We start from the raw sequence: 25,422 nt of genomic DNA on the forward strand, positions 1-25,422 counted from the left end.
GAGAAGAAAAGAAGAAGAGAAGAGAAGAGGAGAGGGGAGGAGAGGAGAGGAGAGGGGAGGAAAGGAGAGGAGAGGGGAAGAGAGGGGAAGGGAGGAGAGGAGAGGAGAGGAGAGGGGAGGAGAGGGGAGGGGAGGAGAGGAGGAAAAGTGCTCTTCTGGGTCATGCCCACAGTGATCTGCCTCTTCCCACCAGACCTTACTGCTTCCTAACTGTGAGTCACTATAGTCTAATCACCTTGCAAAAGCTCTACATCTGAGCTCATGAGGCTTGGGGGCTGGGGGTGCATCCAAATATAAACCATAACAACCACTTTGTACCTCCATTACTCTGCAAATTGAGGATAATATGCACAGCTGCCTCCCAGGATTGCTGAGAACTGGGTGAATGTATACGGCTAATCCAGCTTGCGGCCCGTGGGAAGCTCCATAACCGGTAGCAAGCAGGGCGAGGATCAGGAAGCCCACGCAAGGCTACAGCGGATGACTCAGAGGCTGGGGACAATGCTTCAAACATCATAGCGCCCTCCCTCCAGCTGTTTTCTCTTCCCCTCATGCATCACCTTAAAGGATGTTAATCTGACCCCTGATATCAAACATACCTGGAGATAATAAAAAAATAAAGAAATCTGGATTCTACTTTGACCCCGCTTTAAGGAGCCAGGGGACCATGAGAAGGTCAGTTCCCCTCTACCCTCTTTTCTTTCCTCATTTATACAATCAGAGATTGAGCCAGAAGAGCAGGTGATCTCTAGGGACCCTTCCAAGACCTGAGAGTGGTGCCGGCTTGGAAAAGGCTCTTTACTCAGAGTGAAATGCTTCCCAATTCACACTTCGAAACATCTCGCACAGCATCAGCGTTACCTAGGATACAAAGAGCACAGGCTCTCCCTGAACCCCGAGACAGGAGCACTACACAATCACTGCCTCTGATGTGGGGGGCCAGGTTGCCAACGGGATTGGCAGCGCGAGCTGAGTCTCGGCCGGCTCGTAAGGACGTGGACTTGGCACTCTGATGCCATCCCAGATGGACGAGCAGAGGAGCATTTGCTCCCTCAGGGCCGTGGGCCTTGGAAAAACTGCCTTTAGGTGCCACCCCAGCGTCCCTGCGCCCAGCGGCGAGGTCCTGCAGGCCCTTCCGCAAGCAGCACTTGATTCTTAAATGTATGATGCGCACACACCCAGGACCTCCGCTTTGTGGCTCAGCCACTCCCTGCATCCTCGGCATGCAGCGTAGCTGACAGAAGCAGCCCCCAAGCCTCCCGTGTGCCTGGGGGCAGGGACCAGGAGCCCCAGCTCTTGGCCACATTCAGCTTAGACCGAGTTAGGGAATGAGCTTTTTTACTTTCATAGCACTGTACACTTTCCAAAGCAAATATATCTTATCTAGACTCGTCCTTAGAGCTGCCCCTAAAGGATTAAGGGACAAATTATCTCCACTGACCTTCATATTAGCTTCATGAGGACAGAAACTGTGGCTGTTCTGTTTCCTGCTTTCTCTTTATAACCCATCCCTGGTGCTGGTACCTGGGGTCTACTTTGGAAATGTTTGGTGAATTCGTGCAGGAGTCTTCATGTTACAGATGAGGAGGTAAAGAGCTGCTTGAGGTGGGACAGAAGACGAGGCCTCCACCTCATCCTTCTCCAAATCCAGGGCTCTTCTTAGCATATCAACAGTTAATCCCAAGAGGTTCCAAATGGATTTGTGGAGAAAAAAATAAAACCTGGGCTCCAGAATGACATTCAGCAGTGATTTTGAAATTACAGGGCCCAGGAGGGACCACGGAAGAGCCGCACACAACGCCTTTCTTAGTACTCTGCATTCCGGCTGCACAAGGAGTCAGTCACGCAAGTGCACTGAACAGGGACCAAATGTGGCTTCTCCCACTCTGCTTTTCTTGTCCTTTCATCTTCCTTTTCATGGCTAGTTCCTCATGGGAAATCATCCTCCGCAAGGATTCCTCCTCTATTCCTCCTCCTACCACCCTGGAGGGTGCCCCTTTATCTTGACACACGACACACAGTATTCAAGTCTGTTGAACAAACTGCCACCAGGAATCCTGTCTCCCGTCAAGGAATGCAAAAGACAAAACATCTCCACAGCACACCTTTCCTGTGGATGGGAAGTTGGTACTGATGGGTCACCTACGGTCACCAGCTCGGAACACAGAGCCCCCACACAGCCAGCCATGCAGAGACGTGCTTCCACTCTGCTGACTCCACACTGGCTAGGAGGGACATACAAAGGCTTGCTGCTCCCACGGGAGGCCCTGGCTCCTGTCCTACAGGGACCCACGGACCCTGCATCTGGTCTCCAAATTCTATCCTAGTCACAGGAAGGGTCACCGTGGGGGGAGGAGTCACAGAGGACAGTGTTGCCATGGCCAGGCGAACAGGTTGAACAATGGCAACAACACCAAGGAAAATGAGCTCTGGTACCTTTGAGGGAAAAGTACGGCCGGCAGTCCTTTCCCCTCACACTTATCCGTACGCGTGAAGCTCTACACAGACCCAACAAGCAGAGATGAAGTCCAGGGCCCTGGTTTGAGGCCTACCAATCACAGTGCCTGGCCCTCCACCCTCTGTAGCGTGGGCTGCCCGCCCTCTGCTTCCGGTCTGCCCTCAGAGACACCAAGCTGTCCTAAAGAGAAGACAGGGGGAGGACCCCGCAGGAGCAGGTGCCTCCTGCACGCGCCAGCCCCGCACCCCGCCCGCCTGGCTCACCTTGTCTGACGTGAGAGAAAGAAGCATCTCATGTCTGCTGACTCCCTGCCGGCTCTTTATTAAAGGATGAGTGAGAAAATGTGAGTAAAAATACCCCAGGAATCGTAAAGGTGCGATCCAAGTGCAAAGAAGGCGCATTATTGTTATCAGTTCTTTATTTAGCTGCAGGCCGCGCCAGCTCGGGGCTGGCACCACGCACGCCTAGGCTCTGTGAACCAGGTTCCTACCTTCATGGCGGCAGCATCGCTGCCGGCTGCCAGTCCGCGGGCACTTCCTGCCCTTTGCTGCTGCTGTTCTTGGGCCTGGACCTTCCTGGCTGGCTGGCGGCCCCCTCAGCACCCTGGAGGCCCCCACGGCAGCTCCACACCTTTCCGCTGCTTCCCCGGCTGCTTTCCTTCCCTGCACTTCTGCTGTGGTGGGGAGCACCCTCCCTCTGCCACTGGACTTCCTGGTTAGACTGTGGGCTCCGGGAAGGCACTGCCGGCCACCTACAAGGCAGAGTTCCTGGGTCAGGGCCAACACACGTTTTTTGCCGGCTCCACTGGCAGAGGGAAGTGCGGCTGCAGCGCTTTCTTTTGCTTTCTTGTGGTGCATCTGAGTTGTGTGCAAAGGCGGATGCTAGAGATTGGGAATGTAGAGACAGTCATGATCACCAGAAGCAGGGCCGACCCACAACCGGGCACCGCACTGTGCCGAGCACCCACGGGGACAAGGGCACTATTTTCCTGAATTTACAGACCAGGAAGTGAAGGGGTGCTCTGCCTTCATGGTGAAAGTAAGGAGCGGCACGCTAATGTCCGAAGTCCTAGCAGACCAGAGAAAGTTACTTTAGAAGAAAGCAGAAAGGGACATTTATGATGTATTAAGATAATACTGTCATATTTTACCTTGACTTGTATCATTGTTATCTTAGATATGTTCAACATTCTTCCCGTTGCATTCCTTCAGATCTAACTGTAACAGGTAACTGTATCCAAAAAATAAATAAAGAGGAATCTATAAACACTAGTAAAGGAAGACTCCCGCAGGACAAAAGCCGAGGGCCTGTCCTCCTAAGTCTTGGGAATGGCTCCTCGACTTCCTCTTCCTCTGCCTGGAAGTCGAGGGTGAGCTGTGGTCCAGGGCTTCTCCCTCGCCTTTGAGGACCCCATATTGAAGCCCTGAAATTGTTTCCAGGGGTGCTGGGGCCTTGTGCAAGGTCAGGACGGACACTGCTCTGAGGGCCACCCATTCAGATGCTCTTGCTTGGAGGCAAATTAAGAATCAAAGGCTCCACGGGCTCCCTCCCGCTACAAGCAGGATGAAATGCAGGAATCCCTTGAAAGGAGTCCCTGGATGGTGGCCGGTGTTCTCTGCCACTCCTAAGAGGAAAGACTTCCTATGACTCAGTGAGGAAACAGGCTTTAGTTTAAAAATATTTTGGCTCTACCTCCCATGAGCTATACGACCTTAGAGAGATGACTTCACTTTGCATCTGTTAAAAGCAGAAAATAATTGGGCCCGTCTTAAGCAGTTGGTTGGAAGACTGCAAACGTGGTACATGGAAAGCCTTTAAAACTGTGCAAATAGCTACAAGCATTAGCAATTATTATGGCGATTGTCGCCGGATTAGTCCCGTCAGTACGCCTCCTCTTGGTCTTGTCTCCTTTCTGGTGACGCTCTTGCTTTGCCTGAAGACCACCTCTGATGATTTCAGTGTCTTCTACATTCTAAATTCTCTCTCAAATAGTCTTCAGGGGACAGGATAAAAAAAACTGCAGTTCAAATAATTTCCTTTTTCCTGGAACCGGCAACAGAAACACCTAAATCCACCCCTCAGCAGTCAGGTGAGATTCTCACAAATACAGCCGCCAGCACAGTAGAAGTTCAGCATTTTGCCAGCACAGTAGAAGTTCAGCATTTTGCCAGCACAACGTACCAAATATACTTAATGTCATTATTCTCGAAATGCATCAGACACTCAGGCCCACCTCTAACATATTTGAAAAGGACAGAGACAGAGAGGATTCAAAGATTTAAGCCCTGACTTCTTGGGGTTGGCTGGGTGAGGTACAGTGTGGAAATCACCACTGGGTTTCTCACAGGGCACGAACCCGTCACAAAGATGCTGAGATCTCAGAGATTCCTGGTTACGGAAACAGTGGAGTAGGTCAAACTGGAGAACCTGCCTCTAATGTACTCTGGAAAAGAGATCTTGGGGCTCCAATATCTGAGGGCTGCAAATATGGTATGGTGGTTCAAAGACATGATCTTCCCATGCTTTTATTGTTTCTGGTTCAAAGTGGGCTCCTGCACTCGCCTTACGCACCAGGCTGGCTAGCGCGGTGCGAACAGAAGAACGTGGTGGGAAGGCCAGTGCTCCATCCATGGGCAGCCGGCACTTCCTTTTTCTCCCAGCACCTGAGGTTGGAACATGGCCACCATAGTGTCAGGAAGCCCTTGGAAGGGAACAAAAAAGGGCCCCTCCACCCTCAGCTGAACCACCCTCGCTGGAGTCTCTCTGCTCAGCTCTGGCCAAACTGCAGACTCATGAGCTAGGTGAATGTTTGCAGTTGTTTTAAACGCTGGGTTTTAGAATGGTTTCCTATGCAGCTAGATAAGCGACAGGCTCTGTGCTTTGGGAGAGAAACCTTTCCTAGATTCTGTTTTTGTCTATCATGCAACACGGCCTCCTTTGCTTCCTCTCACAGTTCAGCTGAAGACTGAAATTAGCTCTCAGAGCTGGACGTGCTGTAGAGAAACACAGAACCTTCGGCCGGGGCATGGGAAGGACAATTCCCCACAGCAGTCTCCAGACCATCCTTCTACACGTCAAGCACTGCAAAAGCGGGCCCTAAACTGTCCAGTCTTGGTTTCTTAAAAAATCAGGCTTCCCATTAGCAATCACAGAGATGGAGATTAATTCAAGGACGTAGTATTTTACACTGGTGAAATTTGCCTTTTTTCTAGGATAATAATTTGGATGAAATCAATCCAATTGTACACGGCAAGGTAAACTGGGACAGCAGTTGCAAAAAACACTTGCATAGTGTGTGACACACATGTCCCCCTCCCCCACTAATGCTACCAACCTTTAACTCAGTTCTGTCACTCATGCTTTATCTTAGGCAAATAGTCTAAGGTAAGAAGAAGAAAGTAATTGAAAGGAATATGAATATTTATGAGGGAACCACTATAGATCGTTTAAATTTCCAAGTTTGGAGAACTAGTTATAATAAAGGTATATTACAGGAGCCTCCCAGAATATTATGCAGCCATTAAAATAATAACAAAGACCAGTAATCTTTAGCTTGTAATATTGAGTGGGGAAAATGGGAATATAGAATTGGATGTTTTCTGACCATAGCTTTAGGTACATATAGGAAGACACTAGAAGAAAATAGATTAAAAATAAAATGAGTTAGTTGGGGCTTTGTTCCTCACTGAAAACCAGTATTTATAATTTTGTCAACACTCACAAAAGAGAAGTGCAAGAGACAATGCAATCAATCTATCAATCGATCATCAATCAGTCAAGTCATCTTCTGTGTAAATAAACTAAGCTTTTTTTTTTTTTTTCGGAGAAGGATAATTGTTGTTCAACTATTGAATAAACCTATTGTTAACCGTTGAAGCCTACATGAAAATTTTCTGTAAACATGTAAGTTATCCTAGATGGCATCTCCTTAGGTAAGGAGTCATTTATGCTGTAAATGTGTGCTGAGAGCAAAGGTAATTCAGAGACTGCAGTTAAGTCAGCAGCTGGCCTTGCCCGGCTCCCATTCGCACCTCCTAAGCTTCTAAACACAAAGTGCTAAAATAAAACCAGCAACAACAGCTCCTATTTTTAGAGTGAACTTTAATCCGATTTTCACAAAGGTCCATGCCAATTTAAAATCACAGCTTCCCCCCCCCCCCCGGCCCAGCAATACTGGGATTGTCTTTTGCATTAAAAATTGAGAATTATAGTCACACCGGAGAGAGAAATTCTGGCTTAGGTTTCCTAGTGGCCAAAGCTACACCAGCAACAGCAAATGGAGAACGGATCGCCACAGTGTGGTTAGATATTTAAAGCTGAAATCATTTGTATCCCGATTATGTACCGGCATTAAGATCTTTCTCTACTCTAAAGTCATGCACAGACAAATGGAGAATGGAAACCAGGCTTATCCGAGCCCCAAACTTCCTCTGGAAGTCACGTGAGTGAGTGCAGTGACAGGAAGTAAGGACACTTTCCCGGCCACATGTCCTTGCTGTTCCCTGGATCCGTGGCACTACATCCCGACGACCCAGCTACGTGACGATGTAAGCAGCACGAAGCAAACGCCTACCTGCTCACATAGTACAACATTAAAGCGTGTTTTCATAAACTAATTTACACAGTGGAGTTGTTTACGTTTTGCTTTGAAGATAAACGGTGGCTGGCACCCTGAACTTGTTTTGGACTTGGATCACACTGAGCCATTCTTCTTGGTCGTAAAGTCAATCCGAGGGCAGGTAAGGGTGCTTCTGCCCCTGGTGCTGCAGCAGCTGGTCGGAGTTGAACCACCTCAGAGGGCTGCTCCACCCAGCACGCTCAGCGCTAACACACGGGGAAACACACCGCTCAGGCAGCCCGGGGCTGCAGGAATATCGCAGGAGCTGAAACGTGAACTCCCATTTGGTCCCAAGGCCTCTCGCTAAGCTGCTACTGCTCCAAGTAAAAACACACAGCCATCAAGTTGTTCTCCAGCCATATAAAACTAAAGAAGTTTCAAGTCTGAATAAAGAAGAAAAGCCCCCAAATTGGAGTGCTTTTAGAAGGCCCCATGACATGATACTATAGAGCTCTTGAAAAAAGAAAAAATTACCATTTTTTGACTCTCTTTCCTCTCCCCTTAAATTACTTGAGTTGTTTAAAAGAATCTGCATTAACACCTCTTGATCAGTGTCAAAGTAAAAATTTCTTAATAGTGAAGCGATGAAATTGGAAGCAGTCAGCGCCATAGCTTTGATCTTAATTGGCTCCTGGTACTGCGAGTTAAACTGGAGCTGTTTGTGGCTGTTAGCATTCCCGAAAGGGTCCCATCTCTTCTTTGCTACATAGGGCCACTGCGCGCTGGCGAGCTGGGAGGCTGGTTTGATGATGTGCGTGTTTAGGTGGGTGGTTAGAGACCCCAAGCACTGCGTTCTCGTACGATCCCAAGATTTGCTCAAGTAAAAGGTGTTCGTTGGCAGAGCGGAAGGTGTACCTCCAAAGAATTGTGGAATTTCAGTTAATTTGGAGAGTTTTCTTCTTCTATGAATTATCTTTTTATTATTTCAACTTTCTGAAGGCCTCCGTTGGATGAGGAAAGGCGTGTAATCCATGCCCATCTCTGCCATGAAGCTGATGGGAATCGTAACAGAATTCGCAACGGTGCTTGAGGAGTTCAGCCAGGATGACCGAGAAGGGCGAGATCTCGGTTCTCATACTGAGTAACACACGGGCCCGCTGTGGGCTCCCTTCCTGCACCCTGGAGACTGGGGCTTTGCAGAACATGATGAGGGCTGGCTGTATTGCAGTGCCTTTTCCGAACATTAGCACTGAGGTGGATGACCCCAGGAAGGCACCGCCGCTGGCCTCCACAGAGTGAGGTCTGCTGATTGCTTCTGTCTGCACCACAGACCTGGCCAAGGAGCCAAATATTTTGATTATGACTCCACAAAATGCAAGAGTACTCAGGTTAAAAATCAGATGATCATCACAGATGCCAATACTTGTATACTGGAGTTTTAGAGTCTTGGATATAGATCTGTGTGTGTGTGTGTGTGTGTGTGTGTGTGTGTGTGTGTGTATGGTAAAAGTACAACAGTGAGTTAAGTCTCCTGTGGGAAATTAGCATAAAATCTATAGAAAGGAGAAGACAGATCCAATTGAAATGAACAGAAAAATGCCAGCATTCAATCAATCTGATTTCACACAGTAAATCCACGAAGCAGCATGCAAGCCCAGGCTAGGACTCGAAGGCTCTGGCTATGCAGCTCAACTGCCTCGAGGAGTCCAGCAACGACTTCTTTATTTTCAGTCCCCATCATCCTCACGTTCCAGTTCCTATGTGAGGACACAGGATTGCCACAGTCATAATCCAAAGCCCAGGCCGACATCCCTGCACTTGTGAGATGATCTGCTGTGACCCCAGGGACCACATCTGTTCTGCCTTAGTTTGCAACTGAGAAAAACAAAGCCCAAGGAAATTAGGGGGCTGCTGGGCTATGCGTTAGCCTGGGGATGGCTCTGTCCATCTTGTGTCCTTCATAGGTCAACGCCAAACACTGAACAAAAAACTTTGCTGAGGAAGAACCCTTAGGACCACCTGGCCATGTGGTTCTGAGCCTCCTCTGTCCATCAGTGTTAGGCAAACCAAGACGGTGACAGCAGAGCCTTTTTATTCATGGTTGTATTCCTGAGAGAGAGTTCTGGCCTGTAGCCCAGGCTGGCCTTGAACTCACCATGCTCCTGGCTCAGCCTCTCCAGGGCAGGGTGGCGAATGTGCACTGGCAAAGCATCTGTGTCAGGGGCCTCATTTTGCTGCACAGGACACACGAGGGCCACATGCCATGAGCCCGGCCTTGCTTTTAGTTACTCACTTTGATTCTTTTACTGAGGTTCAGCCTCTGAACTCTGATTCCTTTAAGCTAAAATGGAAGAGAATGATTCTCTGCACATTAAAAAGGCTTGAAAACTATTGCATAGATAAGGGAAAGAATGAATGAGTGAGTGAAACAGTGAAGCATCCAGAAGCATCTAGAAAGTCCCTCCTGAGACTCAGGCCCATAGACATGGGGCTCACTGTTCAAGTGTCACATTCACCTAAAAACTTCTCACAGCCTAAGAAGCCTCCAGTCACACCACCAGCCCCGTGCCAGAGCCACGCCCACCACTCTAGGCCACATGTGTGTGGACATGTGGTTGTGGTCGATGTGCTAGGAAATGCCACATTGTGATCAAAATAAATTTTTGCCTTCCTTTTTTCTGATTGTTCATGTGTTTTCAAGTGGTCACCCAAATATGCTTTTGGAGCCAAGCCAGTACAAAATCTACAAGCCTTTCCTCTATGAGTATTTCATATTTTGCCTGCCAGATGTCCTTGATTTGAAATTAATAATACAATAGTGGTAGCAAAGCAACCTCAAATTTGCTGAGTTCTACTATCAGAGAGGCAGTGATGGAATTAGAATTTGAACTCAGCACTGTCTGGACTGCTGGGAGTATGTGTGGGGAAGCACTGGGTAGGCAGAGCTACTGTTTTCTGTTGAGATACAAGGTTTTTACTTGGTAAAACCTGCATGAAGTGCCACTGTGGTGAACAAAAATGTGACCCTAAAACACTCAGAGTAGAAATTTTAGGTCTTGAAAACCTAGACAGTTAATTTTTATAGCCTGATACAAAGGCGGATGAGTGGCACACAGTGCTAAAGGAGGGGCACTCTTGTTTGTATTTTATGGTGCCTGAGGCCGGCAGAGAGGGAAAATGCTGGGGCGGGCAGGGAGACCCAGCCGGGCTGCGGCGCCCAGGAAAATGAAAGAACGGTAATTTCTTCAGTAGAGACAATATTTATCACATGTAACAGAAACACGTGTAACTTTAACCTCGGGGTTACATGGCTTAAATTTTTTTAAAGTGGGAACCACAAGAAAATATGAATTTGCAATTGCACAATGTCTTACAGCACTTAAGAGAATCCAGTTACCAGTTCTGCCTCCACCTCTCCAGAGGTAAAAGTGCCTTCCCAAGTTTGGCTTCTATTTACTCTGGTGCTTTCAAGTGTTAACTCAGCAGTAGTATCTTATTTCTCCTTTACAATAAGCTTCAGGAAGAAAGGAGACAGGGTAAAAAGAGAACTCATTTTGCATGCTCTGCCTACTGTATTTATGCATATATATATATATATATATATATATATTATTCATTCTATGTATTTGGCACAGGGTCTTACTATGCAGCTCGGACTCATAGCGATCCGGCCTCTGTCACTGGCTCAGGGCACCCTGGGGTGGTGGGTATGAGGCCAGTGTGGCATGCAGGACTGGGGATCAAACCCTAGTTCCTGTGCTTGCCAAAGCAGGCACTTGGTCGGCTAAGCTATCTTGCTGGCCCTGTTCAGTAATATTTTTGATGTACTGTTTCCTTTTTAATTGCTGAATCGAAGGCAAATTCTGTTCCAGGAATGTAAAACTTTCAACCAGTAGCAGAAAAATGTTTCGAATCAAATATTAAGTCTTTATGCCTGAGGATGCCCACATACGTGTTTGTGTAGGGTACACTGTGTGTACATCGTATGCCTGTACCTAACGATGCACAAATACAAGGGCTTTGTAGCACAGGCTGGGTTTGCTCCCGTATTCAAGGTTAAGCCAATCTTTCAAGCCAGGTCAACAGAGGTGGTCTCTAACCCTGTCCAAGGCTGCTTTAGGAGACCCAACAGTCTCCAAGGAGACCAAAGGCAAGTCTGTCCTTAGGAAAGGTTTTGTGGGGAGAGCTGACCTCTGGAGCTGTTGAGTTCTTACCTGGAATATTAACACTTTTATCAGGAATAAGCAGAACATGGATAAGGAAAAGGCCCACAAGCTAAAGATGGCAGAACAGACCTTGGAAAGCTCAGAGTCTTTGGTGACTTTGTTGATGCAAAGAATTAATTAACCTTGAGGCCACCCCACCTTATTTCTTATTATGTGTCTTTAAAATATTCTAATTGTTTAAACAGTTTTGGGCTGGGCGCTCTGTTATTTGCAGTTTCAGATGTTCTAATGATGAGAAATCCCAAATCCTGAGCACCTTAGAGTTCTGAGAACAGAAAAGGCAAGTTTTCATGCATTATCACTATTTGATTTCACATCTCTTTAAGAATATTTTCTTCATAATATAGAAAAGGAAGTAAGGTCTTAGAGAAACTAGTGATACACCCAATTTTTCAATCTAAGAAGCAGACAAGACAGGATGCCGACCTAGGTCTGTCTTCAAAGGCGAGCATTGAAAACCTTGACGTGGGGCCAGGATGATAGCTTGGTGGTCTAAGCGCCTGCCTGGCAAGCACAAGAACTTGGGTTCAAACCCCAGTACTGTATGCTATGCCAGCCACTGAAACTGGGTATGGTGGCACATACCGGTAATAGCAGCACTGGGGAGGCTCACACGGGAGGATTACTACAAGTATGAACTGCACAGTGAGACCCTGTTATCAAAAAGAAATAAATATGAAAAAATAAAACCTCCACGTGGGTGTGTGGGCGTGGGCCTGTGTGTAGCGATCCATGTTTATGCTTCCATCCAGCATAGCTAGTGAAGGTGGCATCTGTATAGCAAACGTTTATCCCATGTTTGGGTCTCTGATAAATCACTGAAGGTATTGGGAATACTTCATGAAATAAATCAAACGGCAAGAAGTGTCTGCATTGGAAGTTACCTGCCTGCTCAGGAAGTGCAAGTTCTCTAGTCCTGTGTCTAGCTGAGACCACAGAGCGCCTCTGAATTGTAAGGAACATGTGGGACTTAGGACAGTTAAGTGTCTAAGTAAAATGCCCCAGACCCTCTCAGCCATGGATTTCTTATGTCCTGCTTTCAATTACATGTGGCCAACTGCAATCTGAGAACATTAACTGGAAAGGTGCAAAAATAAATAATTTGTAAACTTCCATCTGAGCTTTGTTCATCCTGCTCCATCTTCCAATGCCACATGAAAGGGAAAGCCTCACTCTGTCCAGGGCATCCTGCCTTAGGCACTGAGTGGCTGGCTCCAGGTGCAGAAGACACGTTGTTCTATCGCGGTGCCTGTGGTGAAGAGAACCCTTATTTAACTCAACAAAGGCAAAAGAGCAGCACAGGGATGCTGGCAGTCACGACACAAGGGAGACATCATGAAGTGCCACCATTCGGGAAAGTGGCAAAAGCACACATGGGGTTTTTGAGATAGAAAGCTGACATCCCCATAACATTTATTAATACACGTGGTTATAATGGTTTTATTATTGTCATTAATGTCTTACTGTGCCTGATCTGCAAATTAACCTTTATCATAGATATGCATGAATGAATAAAAGTATAGTATTTATAGAGTTTGGATGCCATTTAGCAGTTCAGGCACCCATTGCAGGTTTTGAAATGAATAAGTGTAACTACTGTATTCCACAAAAGATGACGAATTCATTTGTAGGGGCTCCCATACACCCTCCGTTTTCATGGCTGTTGCTACTCGCCAGAGACATTCTTTTTCTCCCTGAGCCTGAGTCCAAGTCTTCAAGTTTCTGAAATACAACAGCAGCAGCAGCAGCGCAATGGGTAACTCAGGGTTGGCGCTGCATTCTGCAGTGCACCCACCCTCCCTGTCACGCACGTGCAGTGGGATGGAGCTGCTTTTCAGGGACACCTGAAAGTCACACAGACACTGCGCCACAGCAGCACATCCACGCGTGAGAGAAGAAGGAGGAGCAATTACCACTAACTGAGAATATTATCAATGCATTTCTGAAAATTGAGTCTAAAAACTACATTAGCAGCAGCGAAGTGCGAGTGATCCCGAAAGAAAAGGGCAAAGCGTTGTAAGATGTAAACGGTAACGAAACAATTTTAAGAAGTTGGGTTCTCTGTGTGTCCGTCTCTATACAGGTGGCTCTAGCTATGTTCAGGAAGGGGAGTCGTGGTTTTTGAAATTGCCATTATCTTTGGTTTTACTACCCAAGCAGTAGAAATATGTAGGTAAGCATAGCATTAGACAGATGCTACTGTGGGAAGCTGGGTGCTCATCCACCTGCGTGGCTAGAAGCTGAGAAAGGTGAAACTTCTAGACGACCGGCTCTGTGCTCCCACTTCACATCTCTGGCAGCCCTTTCACGGATGTGTGTACATTGTGAACTTCAAAATGACATGAAATCTCACCGTATCAGATAAGTGCCTGGCAGAGAGAGGAGAGGGAGGAATGGGATGAGGATGCTCTGGTAACTCTGCTCTTGTTGGAAGCCCCGATTTAAGGACGGATCTCCAGAGACCCTGAGCTGGACACAGTCCTGACCATCAGTGGATGACTGGGGTGCTGTGGTCTTACCTGAGGGCCCCCACTCAACTGGCCAAGTGGCAGCATCAGAGGCAGAGAAGGACAGGACTGTCGCCTCTTCAACCTTCTGTTGCCCAGGTTGAAGTTGTCCTCCCACTCAAATGCTTTTCTGAAGACCCAAGGCCACCGAACTAGCCCTCTGGTCCCCAGAATGCTTCTTGCGCATCCCATCACCGAGGAAGGACAAACGGCCTCAGGAATCCCTGTATGTCAGTCATGCAAATAGTACCCACCCTTCAGGCAAATAATGAATGAATGGTTTATGCAGCTTGCTTACTACAAAGCAAACATACAGATCGATAAGGTTAATGTTTATATTGTTACTACTGATGATGATTATATTTAAAAGCCCCTAATTGATTATTCTAAAAGCAACAGAACTCCTTTCACTGCTGCATATGCCCTATCATTTTATTGTTTCCTCCACTGATTAAATTGAGCAGACTTGAGGTGAGTGGTTGAGAGCATGAGTGTTGCAGTCTGACTCAGGCCTGCATGAACTCCATCCCTGTGAACTCCCAGCAAGATCTCACGTGATGTAGGCCGCATATGATGCCCGCCCCTCAAAGATGTCCACATTTCCTCACCTGGGCCCTGTGAAAGTCCCACCTTACAGAGCAAATGGGACACTGCAAATAGGAGAAAGGATCTTCAAGCAGAGAGATTATTCTGAGTTATGCGGGCGAATCTAGTGCAAGCACAGGGGTTCCTAACCTAAGGAAGAGGGAGGAGGAAGAGCTCAAAAAGACGCAAACCAGAATCTCTTGCAGACCCAGGCCCTTATGGTAGCCCAAGAGGACCCCTGTCAGACCTCTCACCCACAGCACCCTGCAGGAATCGAATCAGTGTTGTGTAAGGCCTCTGAATTTATAGTGATGTGTTGCAGCAGCCTTTAGAACCCAACAGATGATTCTTGAGCCCGTGTGTCATCTTCCACACTCCAGGAATAAAAAGAGTGTGCCCCCGCAGGCTGGGAGGAACACGGTGCAGGAGGAGGGGACATGCTTTGGCGCTGGTGCAGACACAGAACTCCAAGACTGGCAGGGCGCACTGCTTGTCCCTTTACCACTAAGGCCACTAGTACACCCATCGCTAGTGCAGTACACCGCGCTTCCAGAGGTCTTCCTGTCTGCCTCCTAATAGCACCTCCCTTGGAGCAACTCTTAGTGGGTTTCCACCACACCATCGGGGTGCTCAGTGTCACCAGGGTGGACCTGGGGCTCCCTCAGGTGAGGACTTCAGGCGCCCGTGGGGACAGAGGTTCTGCCAGATTGCTTGGCAGGCTGTGGCCTGTGGCTGGAGTGCAAGGGCTTGCGCTTCCAAATAAGCTCTACTGGCAGGATCTGCACAGACCCTGTGAAGACTCTCAAGAGGAAACAAAAATGATAAAGCTGAGTGCACAGGGCCTTGCGCAGTGCGGACCAGACCATTTCCTGGGGGACTTCTGCCCAGTGCCTGCAGCCCCCTCATCCAAGCACTGCCACCACACTCCTTCTACTGCCTTGAGTCAACTGTGCAAAGCACATGGGAAAAAAAAGCCCATTCTGGCTGCAGCAGGCAATCACCTTTTGCCTTGAAGCATAAAGTTTGATTACCCTTATCTCAGTTTATCATTACATCAAAAACTGTTGAGAAGGAGACTGGCCCAGGACTCCATTTACGGAATGATAGAGGTCAGTCAGCAGAAATAAGCCGGGACTCTTTCTTTCAATAATTTAACATCTTTTGCAAACTGTTTTTTTTTTTTTTTTTTTTTCAAAGCCTCTTTAGCTTTGAGCAGATTTTATTACTGGCTTCACTCCTTCAGAAGTCAGTCGAGATGTCTTTGGCTTCAATCATTTTTCCCAGTCTCCAGGCAAGAGGCCACTGCTCCACCCACTGGCCAGCACCATTCCTGGAGGCTTGAAGTAGCTTTCCTCAAAGTGTGGTAACTGTGAGGCACAGAGCTACCTGGGGTATCTGCTCACAAAGACATGTAGCCAGGCAAGGGAAGGTGCTCCTGCAGTCTCAGCACTTGGGAGGCTGAGGCACGAGGATTAGGAATCTGGACAACCTAGTGAGATGCTGTCTCAAGGTGAAAACTTCAAAAAAGGCTGGGGGTGGAACTCAGTGCAAAGGCCCCGGGTTCAACCTCTACTGTCTGCCCTCCCTCTCCTCCCCAAGAAAAGAAAAAAGAGAAATTTCCAGGCTCTACTCCAGATCCAGGAAGACAAATCGACCGCAGGTGAAACCCAGCCAGGCATCTGGGAATCTGCATTCTAACCCAGTGTGGTTTCTCATGAAATCTGAAGTTCAAAGACTATGGTAAAGACCTGTAAAGAGTGACAATAGGGAGAGTGTACTGGTGGCCTGGACTCGTGTGGTGTGATTCAAGCTGACCAGTGCAGGGGTTGCCAGCAGAGGATGTACGCCACTCACCCAGGTCGGTCCTTTGGGGTACTCAGTGGTGTGTGTGCGTGTGGCAGATTTCTGACATCATGACATGATTCCGGAACAGCGACCTAGGAGCTGGGTTTCACCTGTGGTCAAGGTTTGCAGCTCCCCTCAGGCCCTGGACACCCCACACACCCCTGGTGCAGTCAGGCTGGTGGTCCCTGGCAGGCGCAGCAGCAGAGCATGAGGAACCGCCCCCAGGGCTGTGCGTCAGTTAGAGATGTGGTAAGCTCGCTTGGGGAGAGATAGCCCAGGACCAGGGCTAAAAGCGCCCTCTCTGGAGCCAGACTGCTTTTATTTTTATTTAACAAACTGACATATTTATAGCACTCGCTACATGCCTGGCGCTATTATAAGTGTTCTTCAAATATTAATTCACTTCTGTCTCACAACAACCCTGGGGGGCACTATCACCGTCTTCCACTGCTTGCGTGTGTGTGGGGGGGTGCTGGGCATTGAATCTGGGGCCTGTGCAATGAGCCACACCTCCAATCCTTTTTTCTTTTGGCTTTTGAGACAAGGCTTCACTAAGTCACCAAGTCAGCCAGGCTGAATCAGACTTGTGATCCTCCTGCCTTGGCTTCCAAGAGTGCCGGGACTGCAGGTGTGTGCCGCCATGTGCGGCAAAATCCAGCTTTATACAGAAAGCCTAAGGCTCAGAGAGCTCAGGGAGTGGGCCCAGGGTCCCACGGATGGGCAGCAACACAGGCAGAATTCCTGCTTCCAGGGCCTGGCTGAGTGCCTGCTCTCTGCCACCACATTCTGTCCTGGAATCAAGGGCCATGGTTTCATCATTCACTGGCTGTTTGACCTCAGGAAAACTGCTCACCTCGTGTGCCTCGGTTGCCCCCAATGTAAAATCAGAATATTAGTAATAACAGGACCCTGCTGAAAGAACGCTGGTGCAGTGGCTTAAGGCACGCACACGCACACTGTTGCACCACCACGCAGCACACTTGACATGTCAGCACCCGGCCGTCTGTTTTGGATTCGGGGTGGTGGTGTGAGGATTACATTAGATAATGTATTGACAGTGCTCGGCACGATGCCAGGGCACACAGGACGCGCACAGCAGGCGCTATCTGTTATTATTAGTCCAGCTGAGCCAGGCTGGTTTATTTTAGATTCTGTCTGGGGCCAATGTGCTGAAGGATGGGGAGGCAGCTTGCCCTTGACTCTGGCGACCAACGGGGTGGGAGCCAGACCCACCAGCAAACTAAGCAGGGACTCTGCTTCCAATCATCCGAATACTCCTGAGAAGGTCCGACACTGGATTTGCTTATTAAGTCTGTTTCTCTATTGACCTACGTTGTACTTTCTGATTGATCTTTAATTGGCAATGATAGCTCAGCCTCAGATTCTGCTGCAAGACTGTCTGTCAAATAACTGTTAACTTGGAAAAGATTTCAACAAATGGGCAAACACTGAGCCCCTGGAGTAATTCTTGGCAGAGCAATAACCTTGAGCCTTCCCCATGTAACCAGCCATGCCCGGTCACTTTTCCCTTCCTAAGGGTTCTAACAAGCTTGCTTCTACTGTACTGCGGCATCTCTGGTTTTTCCTTCCAAAAAACTTTTGGAACTATCAAGCTCTCCGTATGTTGATTAGAACTTATGTGAACTTGGCTCTGGTGGAGGCTCAGAAAGCAAGGCCCGCAGAGGTCTAGCTGGGGTGGAGTTTGACCTGGGAAGGAGGGAAGTGGGTAGAGAAGATGCAGACAGGAGACTCAAGGAGCTACTGAGGTAATGGGGTTTAGACTGAAAGTTCAGACCCTGGAGGCATGCTGAGTCCTGGAGACCCTCACAGGCGGGTCTTCCACAGAGGTCTGAAGAGCTCCCCAAGTGGTTTTCACTCTAGTAAGCAGAGCCCACCATGGCCCAGCCTTCTCCTACGGTTCACCTGCCACACCAGGCTGTAGCTGCAGTGAAATCAAATGTTACTCAGGTGTCATGTAGCATATGGTATTTGCTGCACACCTACTGCGTGCTGCTCTCCCTTTTAACTTACAGAAGTGGTCAAGAGCAGCCTACGGTTCCTGGACTCTATGCTGTACCCAGATTCCAGCTCAGATGACTTCCATGCTGTCCATGGGCTCCTATTCTTTCTTCCACTTCCCCTGATCTCTCTGCAAAAATGCCAGTAGGCACGCGTTGAGCTTGTGATTGGTGTCCATGTCTAGATTCCTCTCAGGTTACAGAAAAAAAAGACAAAGCCAGTGAATGATGCCACAGCCTTCCTGCTCGGTTCTATTAAGCCACTGGGGACGTTCGTCTCGCTGGTGATTTGAGGCAAATCATGCCTCCCCCAAGCTGTCTGTGTATCACAGACACAGTGGGCAGCTGGTGAGGGGGTTTTTCTTCTGATTGCCGAGCCATCCACTGAGCTGTCACACGACTGAACCCATTCATACTGATGGCTTCAGATGTGGGGTCACCTGCTGAGTGGCTAAAGCCCAGCAGCCCAGGCGCACTCAGGAAGTCTTTGTGGACCACACAGCCAATCACCTCAGTCTGCCTTAAACACAGCTCTGGGGTCAGTGTGGATGCAAGTGTAGGCAGATGATCCAGGCCCCTCCCGCCCCACCCAGGCCTGGGTCTAAGCTGTTCTCTATGCCCGGAATGCCCTCCCTCTTGGCACTGTCCACCTGTCCAAATCCTACCTAGTTTAAGGACCAGCTCAAATATCAGCGGCTCCACAGAGCCTCGCCTGACCATCCAGCCAGAAATAACCCCTGTCTTCTCAGCTGCGCAGGTCTGTGTTCTCCCCTCTGGCTTGTCACCACACACCTCTGGGACAGTGGCTCTTTGTGCACCTCAGCTCTCCAAAGCACTCAAGAAGACCCTTGAGCTCCAAAAGTGCAGTCTGTCCCCCCAAGCCCGGTCCCCCAGCCCTCTCCGCACAGAGTAGACACAGGCAAAACAAAGGCTTGTGCCAGAAATGGCCAAAGCAGAGACCACAGTATGATCTGCCCTCCTTTGGCTGCTCTTCCTTCTTCTGTGGCTTTTAGGAATATGCTAATTTGATCTTCCAATTACCGAGGAGAGGCTTGGGAACCTAGAGATACTTGTGGACGCCACTACAGAGGCCAAAACTGCTTCCAAAGTCCCCACTGCTCACATGAAGATGTCCAGGGAGGAGAAGTGGGGTCCCCAGTTCGCCGACAGCCTCTCCTGGGAAGGGAAGTGTTATTTTCTCAAAGAACTTCATCTGCTCTGGTTGTTACGTGCCAGTTCCTCAGCAGAGTGGGAATTCCTGACTTTATTTTTAAGTACAGACTCCAATAATAGGCTGAGTAATTGCGTATCTTCCAGAGGCCTTATTATACATGTACCAACATATTGAACTTTTAGAACCCATATTGTCTTCCTGTAAATATATGCTGGAAACCTTAAATTTGCAGCCAGATGTGTAGCAGCAATGAGTATTTGGCTTTTTGTTCTCTGTCAAGGTATCGTGAATAAAGCACAAACTGTAAACAAAAAAATGCTAACTCACGGGTAACAACTTCTCCACAGTGTGTCTGATTAACGGGCCCCTTGTAAGCATCACTAAGAAAAATATCTGGTTCTATAAAAGTCACAGCCCAGCTTGGGGAGTACGCTCCCGCCCAGTGCCTGGTGATGGTGTGGACTGTGCCGCTCTTGCTGATGAAGAAGTTTCCTGCAAACAGTCCTGGGAAAGGGGACGAAGACGCCTACCAGGTGTTCACCAGCCAGGGTCGGGACGGGGGAATGAGTGAAGGACTTCAAGGAGAGAGATGGGTGTTTCCGCTTGTCCCATCCCACTGTAGCCTAGACAGGGGAGCCAGCATGGAGAAAAACGAGGGGAGGAGATCTGGTCCTGCGGCCCTTGCAAAGAAGACCAGTGTCATAATGACTTGGCCAACAAGGATAAAGATGCAACAGGAGATCTACAAAATAGTCTAGTGCAGAAAAAGCGTTGTGGTGAATGAAGACACCCATACAGGTTAGCTCTCCTTTCAGTATGAAGATTCCCCTCCCAAACATGACTCAGTGAGAAAGAATTACCAGAAATACCAAATGGAGGGCAAACTGCTCCGTGGTCTGTGTTTCCAAGATCAACTCATCAATGCAGCAATGAAAATGTGAAGGATATGTTCAAAGACCCGAGTTCAAGTCTTGACTCTGTTATCCACCTCCACTGTGTGTCCACAAGAGAATGACTTGATTTTCAGCTCTGTGGTTTCTTCTTCGATAAAGCAGTGATAATAACAGAACCTGCTTCATGCAGCTGTTCTTAGGGGTGCACGGTATAAACAAGATGAGGACCGTAGGAGCATGCTGTCTAGATTCAAATGACCAGCTCTAGCATTCCGTGTTAGGTGGGCTGCTTGTGCTCCTCCTCCCAGCTGTTTTGGGGTCCATTTCCCTAGTGCATGTGAGGAAGAAAGGATGAAATACCAGCTGATAGCAAACTATGAGCTGGTTTCTCTGCATATCAAAGTCCAGAAGTAGTATTCCTTGTTATAAAAGTTGAGGAAACACATGGAAAAGCTTGGCTGCACCACCTAACGGGCATCCACCTAACATGCTGAATGGGCTTCTTATTAAGGAAAAAGAAACAAAACACAGCCAAGCAATCGAAGCCATGGGACACAGATTCACATTCAGTTCCGTCGCAAGTCTGTTGCAGAGATGAAGGGAGCAGTGGCAAAGTGTTAGCCAGGTCTTCCTTTGTCCTCAGCCTTATGGTGCCCAGGCTCCAGGCTCCCTCAATCTTTCCTTCACCTTTGACACACATCATGGGGTCTCACTGGCTCCTCTAACTCTGTGACTCTGGTGGTTCCATCTCATGAAGCCCAGAGAGTTTTTGCAAGTTCACACGGGGTCAGGGAAGAGCCCGCCTAGGTGCAGCATGCCAGGGCAAGCCAGCGGGGGCTGTGGGCAGGTGTGCGGGGCTGGCACGGGCTGCCAAACAATGGAAACTTCCTGTTCTGGGTTTTAACTTTAGTTACCACAGCCAGACAGGGCTGCCAGTGGTGTAGAAGGAAAAATTGCTGTAGCCAGCTGTGCCGTTCACAGTCGGCTGGAGCCTGTGTAGCTCCACATGGTGGTGGAGCCAGCAGCCTGTTGTAGCCAAGGACAGGATGATGGATGAGCTACGCGCTGTGTCCAAGTCGAGAGAATGGCAGAAGTTCACTTCAGGGTTGTTAAAATGCTAATCTGGGTGAGTTAACAAAAGCCTAACAGAAGAGGAATGGTTGAGAAATAAGTGCACTTCATGTGGCCCCCGTGAGGGCCTCAGATCAGATCGGCTCACCATTGGGGACTTTAGCATTGTTCTTCAAAGTAAGGAGGTTTAGTAGCTTTCCTGTCAGTAAAAATGGAAGCAACGTCAGCACTGCTGTGGGCAGGGTCGGCGATGGGGGAAGCAGCCAGCAACAGCTCCCTCAACTAGAAGTGGTGCAGTGTGCTTCACACAGTTATGTAGTCTTCATTCTCACCATGCAGCATGGGAATAAATGGAAGCAGCCCCCTCCCCCGTGGAAGTTGGCAGCTGCTCGCAAAACCACTGGCATCCTAGGACAGTGGCTCTGGTTGCTTTTCTCACTCGGCCTCCGTTCACTTAAGACCCAGAAATTACCCAGCTCCACCTTCATGACAGCCTCATTATACAAGCTACACTAACAGTATATTGTATCATCTTTAATCTTAAAAGCAGGAAGCCTGGACTGCTGTAAATATTTGGTGAAGACAATCTTGTTTTAAACTCTCTGGAATTAAATAATATGCTGCCAAAGAGAGACGTGTGGTTCCGTGTCTGGCCAAGAGGTCTGTGTTGCTACTCTATTTCTTTTTATTCTCACTCATGTTGAATGTACGGAATCGTGTCTTGCCCACTGGGAGTTGGATCACGGGCTACCACAGCTCGTGCCAAAGGACAGGTATTCAATAAATATGGCCTGGTTGGTATACCCCAGTTGTCTCTTGCTTCCTCTAGAAATGAATCTAGAATGTTAAACCTTAAAGCCTATTAATTGAAATAAAAGACAGTATTTTATCTAACAATATGTTAAGGAAGGAGTTCACCTCCTATGGTTACACTAACAATGGTTAGGCATGCAGCCAGGCTCTTAGCTCTCCATAAAATACATCAGAAGAGTGAAAAATGACCCTGTTTCAGGTGCATTTTTCACTCTTTGTATCTTCAGTGAAAGCACATGCAAGAACAATGACTAAGCTAATTACCATGGCTCATTATGACAGAGCGGTGAGGAGTGAAGTACTTCTCTGGTTTCACCGGGTCCTTAAACACTGAGGGCATCTTGGTGCATCATCAAACCTCTGGTTCTGGTCCTTGCCTGTGGCCGTAGGAACCACCACCCCAAGTCCATGTACCCAAGTACAGTCACAGGTAGAGTCCTCTGCAGCCAGCAAGTGGACTGAGGTCCTCCCGGTTTCTAAGTTGCTCTCACTCCAAGGACTAGCAGATTTTTGTCACTACCATCTTTCAAATCCATCAAACCAGCGGGCCATGACCAGATGGTGCTATTAGAGGGCACTAAGATTTAAAAAACAAAAGAGGGCGACATGCCCACAAGTCTAAATCAAACTCAAGTTAACCAGCTGTCTGGCAACAGGGAAGTCATGATGTTCCTGGTACACTGTCCTGCATCACGGAAATGTGCCTCCAAATAGGACAGCTAGGTAGCGTCTCCAGTAGAACTGGGTTCAGGCAGCACCGTTCTGTAGGATTCACTCAGAAATGGTAGCAGGTTGTTAATCTAAATGGACCAACGGAAGAACCACATTTTGGGATGGTAGAGTCCTCCCTTTAACTATCTTTGGAGACCAAAACAAAAGCAGAAACACTAACTGTGAAACACAGCTCAGCGATGACTGAGCTATACTACACTGAGCTTAAGATGTGTAGGTTCCTGGCAATAGAGACCCAAGTCACGGAGTTTATCTGGCCATTCGTATTTACCCAGACCGGAGTCAATGTTTGTGTAATATCTACCAGCTTGACAGAATATGCCTGCCACTCACTGCATTAAACATGACCACACACAACTTAATTTCCTCGGTTAAGGCACCCAAGACAGCAAGGGCCTTTGCTTTTCAACAGCACAAATAATCCAGCATCAAAACCTATTGTCACAAAGCCCTGAAAGGACGGCAGAATCCTCCCTGGAGCTGTCTGCAAGAAGATTTTGCAATACTATAAAGAAAAGAATGCTTGGCAATTTCCCTTTTAAAGAGTCTCCCATTCTGAGGTACAGAGCACAAACCTGGTTAGAACAATGTTAAACCTTTCCCTAGGGTTTTATTTTCCAAATAAACAAAATTAAATCACTTTATTACCCCAATATTAAGCAGCAAAAAAAAAAAAAAAAAAAAAAAGACAACATTAAGAACACAAAGCCCACCCTCTTCTACTGCAGATTGGAAATTCTCACCAGCTAGAAGTTTTGGGGGGGGATTGCTTCAGGCAATTTCCCCCAAGTACACGGAAACAGTACAGTTATTTTTAAGGGGAAGAGGCCTTAATGGCAGGTCCAATCACTGTTTCCCAAGTCTACCAAGGAATTCGTAATAACGACCCCTGTCCCTTCGGTGAGCCTGCCCAGGGACCGAGACACCCATACATGTGAGCGCAGCCTTGAGTTCCTCTGAGGCTGGGACTTACAGCTAGCTACCACTGCCTGGCTCCGTGGTGTTTAGCTTTTTACGAGTCCAGGATTTAAAAAATTACCGGACAGTCAGGGTCCTGGGCGGCACTGAGCAGGAATTTCTCAAATCCATTTCTCCTTCACATCTCCAAGTCCTTTCATGACCTTTCCTTTTGATCCAAGAGTTCTTCGTGACACCTAGGGGAAGCTCTAAGCCTTTGCAAATCGCCGGCGGCGGGCTCTTCTGCAGACCACAGACAAACATCCCGGCTGTCAAGATGGGAAATAAAAAGTTTCCCTACCTTCTCGGAACGCCACCATGGCCCCGCGCCGCGGCTGCCTCCTGGCTGCAGGACGCCCCGGCTGTGCCCGCAAAGGGGCTCAGGCAACATCGACTGCTCCTGATTTGTTTCCATCCATAATTGATGGGCAGAGGGCAGCGTCACACGTCTCCGCGCGCAGCTCTGGCCGCCTGGCGGAGACCCTGTCCAAGAAGCTTCCGCGACGCATTTGCAGCCGGAGAACAAAGCGCAGAAAGTTGCTGCGGAGAGTGGCCGAGAGGAGGAACTGGGCGCCCGGAGGGAGGCCAGCGGCTCGAGTCGCCGCTGGGGAGGGGCCGAGGAGGGTGGGAAGAGGCGGCCTCCTCGGGGACAGGACTGGAGACTGGGACGGGCATGCGGGCGGGGTGGCCCCGGCCTAGAGCCCGCCCCCACCAGCAGGCGCCGCTCCACCCCTGGCGCCCGGGAGGGCAGTGAGCCTGCAGGGGCTGCAGCTGCCTGGCCCAGCGTCCCTGATGCGCTCCCGGGCCCCGGGCTGCAGGGGGCGTCCGGGCTGCAGGGAGATCGCGCGCTCAGCTCCGCTCGGAGCCCTTCCGTCCCCCTCCGCGCCCGGGGACGCAGAGCAGTTCGGGACCCAGATCGTGCACTCCGCCTGGCCGCAAACTTTTCCTCGCTCCCAGCTCCTCTGTTCCCCCCTGGAGGTGGAGCGGGCACGCAGAGCAGGGCCCTTCCCCCAGCCGTCCGCCTAGCCGGTGCAGTCAGCTCGCGCCCCGGGCACCGCTGGAAAGAGCTGCTCAGGGAGGCGAAGGGCTCCCCGGGGGCGCACGGCGCGCACACTCACGAACACACACCCACGCGCGCGCACCCCGCACCCGGGCGCCGCAGCTCAGCCCCTGGGGCTCGGTCCGACTCCCGTCAGACACTGAAACCCTGACCCAGACGCGTAAAGACGGGCTTACCTCATGGGTGGGAGGAGGCTGGCGAAAAAATGGAAAGCTTGTCACGATCAAGGGAAAAAGCAAACAGAGGCACCACGCAGAAACAGATCGCCCTCCGTCGCCCTGGGGCTCGCTGTCCTCGCTGGAGCCTGGAACTTGCCACCCCCGAACCTCGCGGCGACGGCGGCAGGGGCGGCGGGACCGAGCTGGAGCCGAGCAAGCCGAAGCTCGGCAAATGGTGAAATTCGATCCATCTCCGAGTCAGTCCCTCAGCCAGCGGAGCCCGGCTTCCTCCGCGCCCTCGCCAGCGCGCCGCGCGGTCCCACCCCCGGTGCGTGGAGCCCCCGCGTGGCGCCGCCGAGCCCCGCCA

General features: G+C 49.2%; 1 protein-coding gene across 14 annotated transcripts in view; it reads right to left on the reverse strand.

The window, feature by feature from the left end:
- Positions 1–25,356, reverse strand: part of Sema6d (semaphorin 6D) — a 60,205-nt gene extending 34,849 nt beyond the window's left edge. For 4 of the 14 annotated variants that reach the window (XM_004639027.2, XM_004639023.2, XM_004639025.2 and 1 more), the window contains exon 1: positions 24,139–24,412. Coding sequence is in view for 1 of the 14 variants with exons in the window: in XM_023724034.1 (XP_023579802.1) it covers positions 24,139–24,157 (19 nt within the window). In the remaining 13 variants the exon portion in view is untranslated. The other 10 variants (XM_023724033.1, XM_023724031.1, XM_023724026.1 and 7 more) reach the window with 7 other exon arrangements.
- Positions 25,357–25,422: the final 66 nt, after the last annotated feature.

The sequence above is a fragment of the Octodon degus genome, unplaced genomic scaffold (genome assembly GCF_000260255.1).
Source record: "Octodon degus isolate 3935 unplaced genomic scaffold, OctDeg1.0 scaffold00105, whole genome shotgun sequence".
Lineage (NCBI taxonomy): Eukaryota > Metazoa > Chordata > Mammalia > Rodentia > Octodontidae > Octodon > Octodon degus.